Consider the following 15402-nt stretch of genomic DNA (forward strand, 5'->3'; position numbering starts at 1 on the left):
GAAAGCTTTAAATCAAAACTGTGGGCCTAGTTTCAACATTCAACGTCTCATCAGCAATGCAGGCTTTGCGTGCCACAAATTGCTGAACTGCCAGTTGTTTATTATAGACATCGACCTTCTCTTTGGCCCTGAATCAGAATCTTTAGCGACACTGGAGGAATCCGATGAGCTATGAAGCTCTTGCAATCCACACACACACACAACACACACAGATGCCCAGCACGGTTAAAGGTAGGTGCACGGCTTGTTGGATAACAAGCGAGCCCCATTATGAGCTCACAGCACCTCAAACAGAGGGGGGCCAGGTTCAGCTGGTCGCTGGGTTCACACCTCGAGAATCCCAGGTGGCACCAAACAACGTTCTCTCTCTCTCTGCCTTGGTGATTCATCCCCCCAGGTGGATGATTTATCCCCCCCAGGTGGATGATTTATCCCCCGAGGTGGATGATGAACACAGTCGTTGACACAGGGGGGCGGTGGCCAAGGCAGGAGGAGTATTTGCGTCCAGCCGTATCCGGCGAGGAACACGGAGAGGACCTTGTGTGTCTCACACACACATACACACCGGCTAGGCGCTGAGCCAGAGAGAACAACAGGCAGAGCAAGCAGCTAACAACAACAACAACGGCGGCGGTGGTGTTCGTCGTCCTTGTCGCTTCTCTCCGCACACGCGGGGCGGGCAAGGCGCTAACCACAGCAGGAAGGGCTACTGAAGAGGAGAAGGGATCGTGGCACCGGCAATGAAGGCCAAGGCGGTCATCCTGGCGTCCCGACCCGGTGAGTGAACCATGCGTTCACTTTCAGTGTCACACACACCACACACTCACACACCACACATCTCTCACCACCGTGGGTGAACCCGGGGCCATGCGCTCACTTATACTGCCTGCGTGCTCACCACGTGAAGCGCAACACCCAGGACAAAGATCCCCCGTGTAGCCTTAACAGACTGTTGGGGAAAGTGCTGTAAGGCGAACACTTGTGAAGGCCGGCACGGCACACCAGCCGGGGGGGGTGGGGGTGAGTGAGTAGCCGGCCAGAACCATCCCCGGCCGCCTTTGTATTCCTTCCCAGTGGTGATGTCCATGTACCACACCAGACGCGCAGCCGCTATGGGGGTTTGACTGCACACACTGACGCAGACCTCACACCGCACACACGAACCACATTGCAGCAGCACGCATCAACACAGCTGGCCCATGGCTAGACCACCTTTATTATTATTTTAACCTTTCCCCCTTCACCTGCATCCGCTACAAAGCATTGGCTAAACAAATACGGCTTAGGCAATCGGCTGAAAGCCCTCCACGATAGTATTATGCAGTGCACTGCGTGAACGATATTTACACTCAAGCGTTTCACGCTTGCTTAGGGCTCGTCAGTGTGCTTATTGGGTGCCAATGCACGTCCAGAAAAATAAAGTGAAGCTAACGCCTTTTTTGTCCACGTTGATTTAGGTCGCGGTATTGGCAGCATCAACTGCAGTGTTCGTGCCTAGTCATACAAAAAATTAACTCCTTACCACAGTTAACCGACAGGTAATTAATTGTAAACACTGTAGGTGCATTTTTCGCAAATTTCGAATGTATCATTTTATTTGTGAGAAGTCTGATGAAAATATGAAGTTGCTTCTCTCTGGAAATAATTTGTGGATGAATTATCCAAGAACAGACAATGGATAATGGGATGAATTCCTGCCACTTCCACGCCACTCCCACGCCACTCCTCTATGAATATTAAACATCCAACCATTGCAACGCTAGCTCTCGCAGGTCGAATGTGGCCACAAATATTAGTCATAAAGCAACAGAGCTGACTAAGCTATGGATTTAATTAGTTCATGTTGTTTTATTCATTTATACCATATGATACACTTTCCAGCCACATCTGATACACTTTCAGGCAACTAGGCTTGTACCAATGCTTCCATTAATCCGTTTTTATGTTGACAATTAGCACATTATTTTTTAAATAACAATGATGGAAATGTAATGCACGTGAAACGTGAAAGTATAATTTAGGCGTACGGAGCAAACAGAACCGTGATGAGACAATAAAAGTAGTGTTTAAAAAAACTTTTTTAAAAACACGCTTTAATTAAATGTACCCTTACTCGTGATGGAAGAACTCCACGACTCCAGTAAGTGTTCCCGAAGCTTGACACAACGTAAGGGGACCGTGGTGATTTACAGCCAACGTCAGTTGAGCGTGGACAATTAGACCCAAGCCGAAACATAACATATACAAAAATAATGTTTAAAAATATTTTATTTTATTTTTTATGATAGAATATAGTATTGTCATCAGTATGACATAAGTATACCACGTTTGCAGTCGATACCACATTGGGAAGTGGGTTAAAATTGAGTTACAAGATTTGAGGATACAACAGCAACAACAGAGTGCGTTAATAAAAAAAGCGTGTAATAATGAGACACAAGATGGAGATGGTTCAAGCCAAACAATGGGAATTGATTCTTGACTCAAATAGTGACTCCAAGTCGTGACAATTTGTTACACTCAAATTCCGGAGGGCTTCTCGGCACTTTGCCCCTCGCTTGTCGCCCCCACTGATGTCCTCTTCTCCCCCCCCAATGTGTACATATACTACTGACTATTGTATGTAGGGTGTGTAGGCTGTAGGCATGTCTCAAAAAAGATATTTTTTTTGGTTGGGGTGGGTGACATTCTTTCGGGTGGGGTCAACAATTTTTGGAAAACTGTTGGATCATCTTTTTACCCCCACATCTGGGAGGGGGGTCCACTTTCTACAACTTTTTGATCCTGGCCTTCCGAAAGGCTCGAATAATTTAGTTGACAGACAAACGGAACGCCGGGCTTTTATAATAGAAGATTCACACAATCACTGTGGGAGTGAATTGATCGATTCCCACTTGCTAGCCTGCCTTGCATGTATGTTGAACTTCTTTCGCACCGTACGTAGCCAACCATGCTAATTGGAGGTGCGGGGGAAGGAATCAGAGGTGTACGGATACTGCTGAGATTGCACTTCTCCATGGTGCTACGATAGGTGCCGACGGGGAACCCAGGATGGAGAATTTCAAGGTGCAGGAGCAAGAGGTGGTGGAGGAGCCCCCCGAAGGGCACGTTGTGCTGAAGACAATCTACCTCTCTGTGGACCCTTACATGGTAACAAAGACAAAGGTTCCCTCGTGTAGCCTTAAACAGACTTTTGGGGCAAGTGCTGTTAGCCAGCACCTATGAAGGCCGGCACGGCACACTAGGGGGTGGGGGGCCAGCACCACGCCCGGCCGCCTTCGTCTCCCAAGTGGCGATGTTTACACATCGCACCAGGTACTCATTTGAGGCTGAGTCGACCTAGGGGAGGCCCAGGATAATCATCACTGGTGTTGGTCGTGAGCGGGAACCGAACTCATAGCACAGCACGCTAACCGCTACCTGGGGGGCATGTGTGTGTGTGCGTTACATGGTAACGCACACACACACACTCATGCAACACATGCAATGGGACTACTCCAGGGGAATCGGTTTAATGCGTTTGTAATACTCCCAGGCTATGAAGTGGCCAGTGGATAACAGGGTGGTAAACGGGTGACCAAGCTATCTTGGTGTGGTCTGGGACTGCCTTTGTTGTTACTTTTGCTGCCTTGCCCAATCTTGATAAATGTGGACTTATGTAAAAAATGTATCTTTTTATTTATTTATATCGAGTGACCTGCTAACCATTTTGTATTGTATGTTGTTGTAACTTGCTGACCCACCGATACTGGGCATCTGTGAAAAAGAGCTTCATCGCTCATTGGATTCCTCCAGTCTTTATAAAGATTTTGATTCTGATATACATTTTTGACTTGTATCCCCTCTCTCATATGTGTGGGGTTTTTCTCTCTTCAAATTCTCTGGTGTCATCACACAAACATGATATATACCACTAATAATTACATGGCCACAATTAAAAATCATTGAGTCTGCAGTCTAAAAAAAAGGCTGTGTAGCAATGCCATGTGACATGGAAAGGCTGAACTTATGGTCACATTGGCTGTCAAATAATCCCCGATTGCGCGTATTATTACTCTTACCTCCAATTTAGGCCCCTTTTGCGGCATTGTGGCTAAAACTGTAGCTTGCTAACGGCACTTGTCGTACGCACACCCACGCGTGTGCGTGCGTATACAAGCTCGCTCACAGCACTTGCCCCAAAATTCTGTTTAAGCTATACGGGGGATCTTTGTATTTGTCTTTGTCCATACAAGTGCAATACTCACCACTACACACGTGCATGCACACACGTTGCTGGGGTGTGCGTGCCCGTGCCTAGCTTATGTGAGGTGAGCTGAAGGTAACCGTTACAGATGAGTGAGCCCAGGGGAGAGTTACCACCGAGACATCCCGGTGAGACACTGCCTGGTAACGAGTGCACAGTCGTTTACGGCCGTTTCATAAGTCGCCGTAATGTAGCAGACGTCACCGAAATGGATGTTTATTTATTTGGCTATTTCACCCACTTGGATTAAATGTGTTCATGATAAAACAAATCCATTAATAGTGCAGGCAGGAAAACCGTACGTTTCGAACAACGCATTTCAAACAACAACAACAACCCACAGAAAAAGTACACAGTCTCTGTGCATTATGCAAAAACCATCAGTCCCCGAAGAATGGCATTGTGATCCTCTTGTCGTATGTCACCATCAAAATAAAACGTGAGCAAATGTGACCGACTATACCTATCAATACTCAGTGCTGCAAATTCTTGCCTCTGGGAGTGTGCAAGTGGGAACTCCACAGATATGGTTTGTAGAATCAGACTTTGAAGCAGTGGGCTTTGGTGACTATACTATGTTGATGAGCCCTAGTAAGTGTGAATCCAGCCCAAAGTCATCTCATATTACTGCTGCCTATCAGTAAAGTCATATTTTCTCAAATTTATTTCGACGGTGGCTTAAGACAAGAGGACCACAATGCACTTCTGCAGGAACTGCTGATGGTTGTTGCATAATCCACAGAGGCTGTGTGCTTCCCCCTCGATATATTCCTTTTGTTTCACTTATTTCATTTGCATCGTGTCATGAGGCAAAGACGTTCTCCAGCAGGAGTTCTTGCAGTTGGCATCAAAAATGAGAATAGGTTTTGCCCTTTCTGGCAATAAAACAGGAGGTGTTAAGATGTTCAAACACCAAATAGAGAAACCTTTTGCAAGGAATCAAGTCTGCATTAACCACACACGGTGCTTGTGGTGAACATGCAAACAAACATGGTCTGATAATATATACATTGCCTTTGAAATGGATTTGCCGACACCAGTTTGTTTGGATGTTTTGCCACCCGCGCTGTACCCGGTCTGCGTGTGCCCAGCGCTGCCGCATGAACGAGGACCCAGGTACCGACTACTTGTCGGCGTGGACGGTGGGTGGCGTGGCGGAGGGCGGCGGCGTGGGCGTGGTGCTCTCCTCCCGCGGCGAGGGCCTCAGCCCCGGGGACGTGGTCACCAGCTTCTCCTGGCCCTGGCAGACGCACGCCGTGCTGCCCGCGAGTGGCCTGCAGAAGGTGCACACCCGCCCGCTGTCTCTCTACCAGGCTCCCGCGTGTGTTCAATCAAGTGTGTGGGTCTGCGTGTGTGTAAGTAGGTGTGAGTGTGGTGCCAGTAATCTCAGTCAGTCAACCCATGGCACCTGGGTCTGTTCCGTGACCTCCTGCCACCAGCGAGACTTTCACACTTAACGTGATAGCCTTAGGGTGCACCTAGCCTGGCACAAGCTCTGTGGTGACATCATCGCCATCTATTGTTGTGGTTCTGTCCACCCCACCCCCTAGTGTGCCTTTCTGGCCTTCGTAGGTGCTCGCGAATAATAATTGCTCCAACAGTCTGTTAAGGCTCTTAACGGGGATCTTTGTTATTTATTTATCTATGCCCTGAAGTGCACCAAGCCTGGCACAGGCACTGAAGTGACATCACCGCCACTTAGTGGCGAATGGTGGCTGTTGTTGCTATGTACTTATGTGTGGTGCATCTGTCAGTTTTACTTAAGTATGCCTTGCTGTGCTTCATAGGTGCTCGCTAACAGTACTTGCCCCAATAGTCTGTTGAAGATATACGGGGGATCTTTGTCTTTGTTTTGGGGAGTGGTAGTGTAGCGGTTAGCATGTTGCACTATGAAACCAGCTACCCGAGTTCGATTCCTGTTCATGGCCAATTCTGGCGGGTGACAATTATCTGAAACAGTCCTGGGCCTACCCTAGGTCGACTCAACCTCAAATGAGTATCTGGTGTGGTGTAAATATCGCCACTGGGGAGACAAAGGCGGCCGGGCATGGTGCTGACCACCCACCCCATCATGTGCCATGCCAATCTTTATAGGTGCTCGCTAACAGCACTTAAGCCAAATCCACTTAAGGCTATAAGATTAATCTTTGTCATTGTACATGTGTGTGTGTCACTGTTTCTGCACATGTGTGTATAGAATTGACCAAACATCTTGCTGTTATCAGATCTTTGGAGAGTGGATTGTTGCATTGCCTTTCTGGGACTCTTCATGATCTTTGAACTTGTAACCTCAATGTGAACTTGTATGGCACAAGTGCTGTGATGATGTCAGCGCCACTTAGTGGTAACTGCAGCTGTTGTTATTCGTACGTGTGTATGTAATTGTATTCACATACGTGTGTATGTGAATACAATTACTTTTTTACATGCCTAGATCTCTGTGTGTGTGCGTGCGCCTATCTGTATGGCCTTAATAGGTAAGTGCTAACAGCACTTGCCCCTACAGTCTGTTAAAAGGCTATACGGGGGATCTTTGTCTTTGTTGCGTCTCTATGGGTTCTTGTGTGTACGTATGTGTCCATTATTTTTCTTGTGTCCATGTGCCTATCTCTTTGCGTGAAGAGTAAAAATGGAGATATATTATGTTGTTGTGTGTTTGGATCTTTGGATCTTATGTAGACGATGGAGTGGTGTTGCAGTCACTAACCCCAGGTTCAGATGTTGGCCATTGTATCTGCATCACTGAGAGGGGACGTCATCAGTTTTTCTTTCGATTCCGTTATGATGACGTACGTCATCGACATGGAACCGGAATAAAAATATCGGTACCAAGGCTCCCGCAAGGCCATGCAGGAGGGCGCGTGGCACAGTTTCGCGCCAGCTATCGTAGAGTGCGGTCGTGTCACAACAGTTCTCTGTGGTGACTACAGTGCCTTTAAAAACAACGGCGCTACGCCTCTCTAAATGAACGCCGTGCCGCTTGCGTGTTCCGAGATTCAGTGGCGAACGGTGAAACCCACCCTGCAAGTTGCATACGTCTTGGAACGGGAAAGGGTTAACAGCACTAATGGAAAGGTGTACTGTATCAACACCTCACGTGGATCTCACTAAGGTTGGCTCAGCCTTAACATGCATAGCTTATGGAGTGTGTGAACATGAGCACTGGAGAGACAGGCAGCCAGGCAGGGAGAAGCAGTAGCTTCGTGACTAACTCACTGCACTATTCTCCCAGTGACGTAGACACAATGCCTGGACTTGTGTGACACCAATGTACTTGTTAAAAATAGCTACTCAGATGTAATCTGTAATTTGGTCACTTATCGCTCCTTTTGTACTAATACCACGGTCATTCTAATCAACTTCACGCCTTGATACCTACACCCATGTCAAGGATTGAGTTTTTATCTCATCCTGGACAAAACATTTGTCTTCCTTCATTACTCGCATTGCTCCGATTTGGAACTCCCTCCTTGTTCCTATAAGCTTGCTCAATGTAAGCAATGCTTTGATTCTCATCTGCTGTACTATCATTAATTATCTCTGTCACTGGCTGTTTTGCATGATAGTCCTTTAGGATGGAACTCGGCAAACACGATAAAGACGACAAAGCCTCTCAGTAGAGTCTCAACACCCTTCTTCAAGAGGCTCCTGCTTGAAACGTTTTGACTGTTTTATACAATATTAGAAATATTTTTTGCTGGCTGGCTTCCTGCTTGGATTCCCGCCTGCCTGGCTGGCATGGTGCACAATTGCGTGTGCGTGGATGGTGACGTCACAGCGCACATCTGTGTGATGCCACCCGCATCTCATATCCTTGAACTGGCTTCGTGGTTCGAGCTGATGCTACGCCTCCCCCCAATCAAGCACCCACCCACACTCCCTCAACCCATGCCACGGTACCCGTGCCAACGCACGGGATACGCTATCATATTCTACAACTGTATTAGACAAAAGTATAGCTGGTTAGCTGGCTGGCTGGAGGGAGGGAGGGATGGACCGACGATCACATCCAAAGGACCCCCCGCGGGCTGTTAGTTTTTTACCGATTCGCCTTTCGCCGTGAGAAGGAAACCGATTTCCTTGTTGTGCAAGTAGAGCCCTCCACAGGGTGAACCAGGCCTCTCCTGTGTTGCAGCTGGCTCCAGCGTGGCTGGCGGAGCGGCCCTCGCTGGCGCTGGGCGCCGTGGGGATGCCGGGGCTCACGGCGCTGCTGGGGCTGCGTACGGGGGGCCACATCGAGCCACGCGGCGGGCAGGCCCTGGTGGTGAGCGGTGCGGCCGGGGCCTGTGGGCATCTGGTCGGGCAGGTGAGCGTGGGGCCCCCAAGGTGGGCAGGGACATCGTCCGAATGTAAAAAAAACAAAACGCGTTGATGGGTGTCAGTGATTACAAAGACAGAAGGATGAAAAAAATCACGCGTGGATTCTGTAAAGGCTTCCAACACGCGTTGTTCCTCGGAAGTTATTTACATTTGTATGTTATCGTACTGTTTGAGTCATTGGATAAGTATTTGTTTCGTATGCATATGCGTGTATGGTAAGCTTCTTTCACACCCGTACGTAGCCGACCGTGCTAATCGGAGTTTTCAAGCATCGCTGCAACCTTCCGGTGATATTTTATTGCATTTGCTGGAAAGAACAGGGAAACAGTGCGCATATTGTGAAGAAGATAGGCGGTCGAGAGCAGGTTGGAGTCCTTTTGGACAGAACTACAATGACGACAACGCCACTTAGTGGTGAATGGTGGCTGCTGTTGTGGATGTGTGTATAGTAGTGTCGGTGGTGCGTCTGCCAGTCACCTCAAGTCAACCCATGGCACCTGCTGGGTCTGTTCCATGAACTCCTGCCAACGAGCCGTGGCCTTGAAGTGCACCTAGCCTGGCAAAAGCGCCGTGGTGATGTCACCACCACATAGAGGTGAACGGCGGTTGTCGTTGTTAGCAGACTGCGCTACAGATCCAGTGGTCCACGTTTCATTCTCGATCACGGACAACTTCGGTGACGAATATATAAATAGGTTGTGGGCCTCTCCGAGGTTGACTCAGATTTAAATGAGTACAGTTCGTGTCGTCCGAGAGTCATTACACAGTACACGGTGCGAATTAAAAACATCTCCACTGGGGAGACAAAGGCGGCTGGGCGTGGTTGCTGCCCGCACATTGTCCTTCGCATGTGCCCGGTCACAGCACTTGCCCCAACAGTATGTTAAGGCTATACGGTGGGGTGGGGTGGGGGGGGGGGTCTTTGTCTTTGGTGTCAGATCGCACGGCTGGAGGGCTGCAGCAAGGTGGTGGGGGTGTGCGGCTCGGCCACCAAGTGCCGCGTGCTCACCGCCGAGCTGGGCTTTGATGCGGCGGTTGACTACCGCGCGGAGGACCTGGCTGGGCAGCTGCGCTCGGCGTGCCCCAAGGGGGTCGACCTCTACTTCGACAACGTCGGGGGGCCGCTCAGCGACGCCGTCATCGAGCAGGCGAGACGACGACGACGACGTGGCAGATTCGCCGCCCTTGGCGGTTTTCGGGCTCGCGTCCTGTACTCACGTTGTCCGTAAAGTAGGGGGGGGGTTTAGGGAGGGGGGGGGGTTAGGTCAGATGGCTTGAATGTAAAATGTGTCGTTAAACCCGCCAATCGGTAAGGTTTATCACGAAAACGAAACGTGCCGATTAGTTACTACTTGGGCACGCCGGTGCGTTGGAGGGTAAACCCACACATGGATAATATTGGTCGTGAAAGCCTACACGCGTTAAACTAAGCTCACGTTGCTGTTTCTGTAACTTGGTGCTACTTTGCAGACGGCTATGCCGTTCTCGTTCGGTCCCCGCATGTAAAACAAATACAGTAGAACCTTGAAGATCGAACGCACCAGAACTCAAACAAATCGGTGTTCGAACGACATATTTAGTATTTCCGAACATTTTTTGCTCCGGAAACTGAACGAAATTCGGAGGTCGAACGGTAATCGCGACTTGAAAGAACCTGTACGGCTGAGACGCGTGGTGGCAGCAGCGTGTATGACGCTTGCCCAGACAAAGGTTTTACCACGTCCTCCTCCTAACCACCTTCCACTCAAGCCATCAACTCTCCTTACTACAGGTAAAGTTCAATGTTCATTTATTTCATTATTCCATATATTTATTCATTTATTCCATTTATTTATCGTGTTTCTTGTTTTTTTGTATGATTCTATGCATGTAATTACTGTAAACTTCGTGTAAAAATGCTTTATAATGAGAGATGTCTTGTGTCTGGAACCAATTCATGTCATTTACATTCATTCTTATGGGGAAAATTAATTCGGTGTTCGAACAAATCGGTGTTCGAATGGCCTTCTGGAACGAATTAAGTTCGATCTCCGGGGTACCACTGTATATTTAATGACAGTCGTCTCAAGAGAGAGTGATGATGTACAACATAATCATCATCATCATTTAAGGTAAGTTCATTTCTAAACTATTATTTAATACTTTAATAGTTTCGATTTAAAGCTTTCGTGACTGCAAGGATTCATCTTCTTTGGTTCTTTCGGTAAAGTCACGTAGAATGAGAATAAAATAATAAAATAAAATAACACAATAAAATTCTCACGACGTTTCGGCCACAACACAAGCAGCCTTCTTCAGGTGAAAGAACAAAACTGTCGCGACGATAGAGCTTCAATTAACGCTGCTAAGATTCGCAGGGTCTTTTAGTTAGTTGCATTTTATGTTTATTATAACCACTTTTTTGCGTGTTATGATAATTTTTACATGTTCAATAGCTACTGTATTTATTGAAGGTATTTCATTCGAGGTTTTCATCGAGCCAATATCATCCTGCAAAAGTTGCTTTTCACGAGCATCTCCGGAATGTATCCCGAATAACGAGGGAATGCTGTACACATCTCATCAGCCACATGGCCTACTCACCAGCATTGGTCTAATACAAGCAAACTCTAGATCGGTTTTGACATTCAGTGCCTCGTCAGCAGACAGGCTTGCTCGAACCAATCCTGGTGAACTGCCAGATGTTTATAGGCTAGGACCCCCTCTGTTAGATATGGGTTCATGTTTTGTGTTCATTTCATTCTGTTTTTAAATCAAATTTTCCCATATTAACTTAAATTTCGGGAAATTTATTTTATTTTCCACTATTTTCGATATTTTTTTTTATTCGGTGCGGTTGTTTTTCCTCTGGCGCTCAGTGCTTGTTAATTGCTTTTGCCATTTTGGTGACCCAGGTCACCCCGGTCTCTTTGAGTTCTCACTTTTGGTTCAACGAAATAAACTCGGGAACTGACACGGGGCGCACGCCTCTAACCCCAGTGCCTTGGACGCGGAGTTGGTGGATCGCACGCACACACCACTGTGCGAGACTCTCTGCCGTGCTCCGAGGTGGAGGCCTGTATCTGCAGTGTAGCAGGAGAAATTTGGCCACAATTTTCACTCTCCCTTGAGTCGATGGTCTGAGACAAACCCGCGAGTGTTACACACGCAGTGTGGCGCCATGAGATGTTAACTATCTCGCCTAGTATGCAGGAGATCATGGGTTCGATCCCCACTCCTGACACCTGTATATTTGGGGTTTGCACGTCTCTCTCCCCGTGGTCGCGTGGATTTTTCTCTGGGTCCTCCCGGTTTTTCCCCTCCACATTTAGAATCAATGTGCTTCTCGAATATTTCACTGGTATACATTTCCGGCCACTTCCTTGAGCTATCGTTTGTGATAGCCAGGTCGCTTCTGAAAAAGAGGTACATAGCTGAGTGGGCCTTACCCTTGTAAAATAAAAAATAGTTTAGTTTAAATAGTTTAGTTTATGTGCCATGAAACAACCAGCGCGGTATGGTCCAACGTCCTCCACGACCGCATGGGTGCGTGTGGAGGCCCCGAGTCGGCAGCAGATTTGCAAGAGAGTTGTATATCTACAAATAACATCGGTTCAGCAAAACACGTAATTACAAACCCAGTGTGCCCGCGTGACCTAAGGTAATGCTGATACTGATCTCAAAATCATATTCGCGATTTGTAAACATAGCACACCAGAGGACGTGGCAGTGACTCACATGTGTGTTCGCATGCCCGTGTGTATCGGCGTAGGGGTGGGTCTGTGTAGGTCAGTGTGTGTGTAGGTATGCATGCGTGGGTGTGATTGTGTTGAAGTGTATGTGGGTTTCTGAACATTATTTATGGTTTTTGAATAGGGATGTGTGTTGGGTTGTGTGGATATGTGTGTATGCGTGTGCAAAAAATTATTTGGTACATGTCGTGACGGGTACTCTAACAAACATCTGACCATGTGTGTCTGGTGCTCGCCGAGCTTCGTTGGCTTCCGTTTGCTGAACGAATACATTACAAGGTCACACTCATTACACACAAAGTGCTTGCCACAAATGAACCACGATACCTTGCTTGTCTTGTCATGGTGCATAAACCATCACGCAAACTCCGGTCACCATTCGCGCAGCGGCTTTTGACTCGCCATCGAGCAAAGACGGTCACCACATCGCGCGTTTTTAGATGCGCTTCTGCAGCCGTCTGGAAGGCTCTTCCTTCCGATATTAGGAAGCCACTGGAGCTATGCACTTTTAAATGTACATTGATAACTAATTTCTTTAGAACTGTTTTTTGTGTTTAGTTTGTTGTCTTTTCCGCAGAACACTGATTAGCACGGTTGGCTACGTACGGTGTGAAAGAAGTTCAACGTACATACATGTTGACTTAAAGTTTTCGTGACTGCAGGAATTCATACGTGTGAATTGGTATATTGCAGTTTGCAAGTTGATGTGTTTGTATGTTGCCTTCTTGGTAGTGTGTATGTGTGGGTTTGCGAAGTTGAGGTGTGCATACCTACAGTGAGATAAAAAAGTATTTGATCCCCTGCTGATTTTGTATGTTTGCCCAGTGACAAATAAATGATCAGTCTATAATTTTAATGGTAGGTTTATTTGAACAGTGAGAGACAGAATAACAACAAAATCCGGAAAAACGCATGTCAAAAATGTTATAAATTGATTTGCATTTTAATGAGGGAAATAAGTATTTCACCCCCTCTCAATCAGAAAGATTTCTGGCTCTCAGGTGTCTTTTATACAGGTAACGAGCTGAGATTAGGAGCACACTCTTAAAGGGAGTGCTCCTAATCTCAGCTTGTTACATGTATTAAAGACACCTGTCCACAGAAGCAATCAGTCAATCAATCAGATTCCAAACTCTACACCATGGCCAAGACCAAAGAGCTCTCCAAGGATGTCAGGGACAAGATTGTAAACCTACACAAGGCTGGAATGGGCTACAAGACCATTGCCAAGCAGCTTGGTGAGAAGGTGACAACAGTTGGTGCGATTATTCGCAAATGGATGAAACACAAAAGAACTGTCAATCTCCCTCGGCCTGGGGCTCCATGCAAGATCTCACCTCGTGAAGTTGCAATGATCATGAGAACGGTGAGGAATCAGCCCAGAACTACACGGGAGGATCTTGTCAATGATCTCAAGGCAGCTGGGACCATAGTCACCAAAAAAACAATTGGTAACACACTACGCCGTGAAGGACTGAAATCCTGCAGCGCCCGCAAGGTCCCCCTGCTCAAGAAAGCACATATACATGCCCGTTTGAAGTTTGCCAATGAACATTTGAATGATTCAGAGGACAACTGGGTGAAAGTGTTGTGGTCAGATGAGACCAAAATGGAGCTCTTTGGCATCAACTCAACTCGCCGTGTTTGGAGGAGGAGGAATGCTGCCTATGACCCCAAGAACACCGTCCCCACCGTCAAACATGGAGGTGGAAACATTATGCTTTGGGGGTGTTTTTCTGCTAAGGGGACAGGACAACTTCACCGCATCAAAGGGACGATGTACGGGGCCATGTACCGTCAAATCTTCGGGTGAGAACCTCCTTCCACCAGCCAGGGCATTGAAAATGGGTCGTGGATGGGTATTCCAGCATGACAATGACCCAAAACACACGGCCAAGGCAACAAAGGAGTGGCTCGAGAAGAAGCACATTAAGGTCCTGGAGTGGCCTAGCCAGTCTCCAGACCTTAATCCCATAGAACATCTGTGGAGGGAGCTGAAGGTTCGAGTTGCCAAACGTCAGCCTCGAAACCTTAATGACTTGGAGAAGATCTGCAAGAGGAGTGGGACAAAATCCCTCCTGAGATGTGTGCAAACCTGGTGGCCAACTACAAGAAACGTCTGACCTCTGTGATTGCCAACAAGGGGTTTGCCACCGAGTACTAAGTCATGTTTTGCAGAGGGGGTCAAATACCTATTTCCCTCATTAAAATGCAAATAAATTTATAATATTTTGACATGCGTTTTTCTGGATTTTGTTGTTGTTATTCTGTCCCTCACTGTTCAAATAAACCTACCATTAAAATTATAGACTGATCATTTTTTTGTCAGTGGGCAAACGTACAAAATCAGCAGGGGATCAAATACTTTTTTCCCCCACTGTACATGTGCACATACATGCGTATGTGCGCGTGAGGTTTAGGTGTGCGGAGAGCAGTAGTGTAATTATTTCGCTACTGCTTGCGACTTAAGTTCAATTCCCAATCACGGCCAACATCGGTGACGAATATCCGAACTGGTCCTGGGCCTTCCCTAGGTCGACTGTGTCGTTAAAAAAGTACCTGGCACAGTGTGTAAGCATCAGCAGTGGGGAGACAAGGGCAGCCAGGCGTGGTGGTTGCCACGCCACCCCCTTGTGTGCTGGCTGTGTTGGCCTACAACAGCACTTGCCCCAACAGGTAGACGGGGGATTTTCGTCTCGTGGTGTATTGTATGTATGTTGAACTTCTTTCGCACCGTATGTGGCTAACCATGCTAATAAGCGGCGTGGGGGAAGGATAGAACAACTGGTGTTGTGGGTAACTGGTGTGCGTGACTCTTTGCAGATGAATGTGGGGGGCCACGTGGTGCTGTGTGGGCAGATCTCCCAGTACAACAAGGACGTGCCCTACCCGCCTCCTCTCCCACTGCACACACAGACCGTGCTGCAGGAACGCAACATCAGCAGGCATGTGCACATAACGATGATGACAACAACCTGCCGCCGCTCGCCACTAAGTGGCAGTGACGTCACCACGGCGCTTGTGCCATGCGAGGTGCACTTTCAGGCTACGTGAAGTGTCGAAGGCCCGTTGGCAGGAGGTCACGGGACAGACCCAGGTGCCATG

General features: G+C 47.7%; 1 protein-coding gene across 2 annotated transcripts in view; it reads left to right on the plus strand.

Moving 5' to 3' along the window:
• PTGR2 (prostaglandin reductase 2) overlaps window positions 1-15402 on the plus strand; it is a 28043-nt gene that overhangs the window by 5156 nt on the left and 7485 nt on the right. The window contains exons 2-7 of one of the 2 annotated variants that reach the window (XM_076071554.1): window positions 398-777; window positions 3032-3150; window positions 5338-5529; window positions 8382-8552; window positions 9505-9714; window positions 15121-15242. In XM_076071554.1, coding sequence (XP_075927669.1) covers window positions 741-777; window positions 3032-3150; window positions 5338-5529; window positions 8382-8552; window positions 9505-9714; window positions 15121-15242 — 851 coding nt within the window. In that variant the 5' untranslated portion in view covers window positions 398-740. The remainder of the gene's footprint in view (window positions 1-397; window positions 778-3031; window positions 3151-5337; window positions 5530-8381; window positions 8553-9504; window positions 9715-15120; window positions 15243-15402) is intronic. The other variant, XM_076071555.1, reaches the window with a different exon arrangement.

The sequence above is a fragment of the Petromyzon marinus genome, chromosome 33 (genome assembly GCF_048934315.1).
Source record: "Petromyzon marinus isolate PM22_M1 ecotype Great Lakes invasive population chromosome 33, UKy_Petmar_22M1.pri1.0, whole genome shotgun sequence".
NCBI classification, from domain to species: domain Eukaryota; kingdom Metazoa; phylum Chordata; class Hyperoartia; order Petromyzontiformes; family Petromyzontidae; genus Petromyzon; species Petromyzon marinus.